Source organism: Pygocentrus nattereri, chromosome 22 (genome assembly GCF_015220715.1).
Source record: "Pygocentrus nattereri isolate fPygNat1 chromosome 22, fPygNat1.pri, whole genome shotgun sequence".
Taxonomy (NCBI): domain Eukaryota; kingdom Metazoa; phylum Chordata; class Actinopteri; order Characiformes; family Serrasalmidae; genus Pygocentrus; species Pygocentrus nattereri.
In genome coordinates, this window is record NC_051232.1 from 26,283,477 (window position 1) to 26,286,333 (window position 2,857).

Here is a 2,857-nt window from a genome sequence, read left to right on the forward strand (position 1 = left end):
CAACATTTTTGTATACAGTCTTGAATGGTAATAGAGTTTAAACCATCATAGCACTTCATCTCATGCTACATAGTTTACCTGATCAGGGAGTAAATGTTGGGACGGAACAGCCTTTGACTCAGACTTCAAACTCAGAGAAAACTGTTTACGTTAGTGAAAACCATCCATGGCTGTTTTAAAAGTTTTCTACACTGTGTCAATAACTATATTGTGTGTTGAACCCACCCCACATCCAGCCTACAGCACATTCAGCCAATGGAAAATCATGGTGGTACAGGCTCCACCCCTTCAGTCTCAATGGTAACAGAGGTTCATCAATGCACAGCATGTTAGTAAGATACAGTTAAAACAGCAGAAACTCTAATGTCTTTGCTCACTTTCTAATGTCTTTAAACCTTAATGGATACATTTACACTCACCGGCCACTTTATTAGGTACACCGATTCAATTGCTTGTTAAGACAAATAGTTAATCAGCCAATCACATGGCCACAACTGAATACATTTAGGCATGTAGAGGTGGTCAAGACAACTTGCTGAAGTGCAGACCGAGCATCAGAACGGGGAAGAAAGGGGCTTTAAGTGACTTTGAACGTGGCGTGGTTGTTGGGGCTGGTCTGAGTATTTCAGAAACTGCTGATCTACTGGGATTTTCACGCACAAGCATCTCTAGGGTTTACAGAGAACGGTCCGAAAAAGAGGAAATATCCAGTGAGCGGCAGTTGTGTGGATGAAAAAGCCTTGTTGATGTGAGAGGTCAGAGGAGAATGGGCAGACTGATTCCAGATGATAGAAAGGCAACAGTAACTCAAATAACCAACCAAAATCTCTGAGGAACGTTTCCAACACCTTGTTGAAAATGTGCCACGAAGAATTAAGACAGTTCTGAAGGCGAAAGGGGTCCAACCTTTTACTAGCAAGGTGTACCTAATGAAGTGGCCGGTGAGTGTACATACCCTGTCTACTTCATGTAAACAATATCACAACTAATAATAAACAAAATCCATCTGTAACACCTGTTGTTTCTCATTTAGAATTATGATTTGTGTCAACATGCTCAAGCCCTGTAATCTCTACATTTCAGTTCAACAGCTTCTAAAGTATCTAATTATGCCTGTATCCCAAGATAAGCAGTGAAAAACTAATAACGTTTAGTTGAAATGTTCAGGCGGAAGTTGGTCAGATTGAATTCACACATCCAGTTTTCTTTCCCTGAGCAGGGAAGATCGTTCCACGTTCGCTGACCGTCTTCGTCTGCAGTGGTGAAAACAGCACAGTCCACATCACCACCACCACCATCACCACTGTTGGGTTCTTTGTTCTTCCAGAATCTGCCAATCAGACACATCGTTAATCTGTAATCCTCACGTTACAAACAAGAACTCAAAATAAACCAGTTCACAGCAGCTACTGAGGGTCTTTACTCCATACAAACAGTGCCAGTTCTGCACAAGAACACCTTCATAAACTCTGAGAAAATGGTGGTTTATTTAAATATAAATGGAATACAGTCAGATAATGAACAGAAAAGGGAAAAATGATGTTACATTGATTTTAACTACAGTTTTGTATTGTGACGTACTTGTCAGTCAGCGGTTGGCCGTCCACCCACTTCCATGTGTCTTCTGTCTCTGTAGCAGTCAGACCAATCCAGAAATTCTCATGCTTTTGGTTAATGAAGAACATCTGAGAAACAACAAATAACAAAATTAATAAATAATAATCAATAATAATCAACACATACAATTACAACCCCCCTCCAACCCACCTGTTCCTCTTTGCTGTTTATGATCACCAGATCTGCTCCTCCCTTTCTGCAGTCCTGTCTGCTCTCAGTCCAGTTCTTCCTCTCAGTGGAGAAAAAGTAAAAGCTGCTTCCGAAAGTCTTCAGTTCATTAAACCAGCATCTCTCTACAACAGAGCAATGAGAACAAACATGAATGAGAAGCATGAAGGAATATTTGTGTCTATTAACTGTGAAGATGCTGTTTCACTCACCAGTCAGCTTCACTAAATCTTCTCCTATCTGCTCTTTCTCCTCAGTCAGGTTTCTGATACTGGATAAGAGGGTCTCTCTCTCTGCAGTGAGGTTTGCAATGATGGTTTGGTCCCTAATATCTACATTCAGACAGAATTACAGTTTTTGTATTATAGCGTATGTATTCTGTATATCTGTATTTGGAAGATGAAGTATTTGTTTTGAGACTGAAACACTCACAGTACATGTACAGCACTATGTTGGTGGTCAGCAGGAAAACACACAGCAGACCCACACACACCACAGCCAGTCTGGAACATCTGCTTCCTCTTCTAACACCTAATAAAGAGTGAAGTGACTTAGAAGAGGTTTTCATTATGAATATGTTCAGAGTTTGTGCACTGAGAGTTACTCTACCTGTCTGCTGAGTTGTTGTCTCCCTCTGTGTGTTGGTCTCCTGAGGTCTAACAGCGTCTGCACTCATATAGATCTCCACCAACTTCTCCACTCTCTCTCCTCCAGCTGCTTCACGCAGCTCAACACAGCTCACATCATCATAGATTTCCTCTGACAGTCTCTCTCTCTCTCTCTCTCTCTCTCTCTCTCTCTCTCTCTCTCTCTCTCTCTCTCTCTGTTTCTATAGTCCTCTCCTCAACCTTTAGTACAGACACAACGGTTCACAAGTGAAGAAGTGGCTAGATAGGAAATGACATCAGATGAGCTCTTGACTACCGAGGTGTGAAAACGGACCTAAAAAATATATGTGCTGTCTTTGCTGCAGACATCAGCTCAAAGATACATAGTAAAGCTGTTGTATGTGTGAGACAGAGAGACAGTGAGAGACAGAGGCCTATAGATGCAGTGCTGTTTAAAAGTCAGG

At 41.5% G+C, this 2,857-nt stretch overlaps 1 protein-coding gene across 1 annotated transcript; it reads right to left on the minus strand.

Annotated features, from left to right (window-relative positions):
- Positions 1-932: 932 nt before the first annotated feature.
- Positions 933-2,477, minus strand: LOC119261986 (CD209 antigen-like protein C). Its single transcript, XM_037532582.1, has 6 exons — positions 2,395-2,477; positions 2,218-2,316; positions 1,998-2,117; positions 1,768-1,910; positions 1,582-1,685; positions 933-1,330 (listed from the first exon to the last, which is right to left on the minus strand). Exons 1-6 carry the CDS (start codon positions 2,459-2,461, stop codon positions 1,141-1,143), a joined length of 723 nt encoding a protein of 240 aa, XP_037388479.1. The 5' UTR covers positions 2,462-2,477; the 3' UTR covers positions 933-1,140.
- Positions 2,478-2,857: the final 380 nt, after the last annotated feature.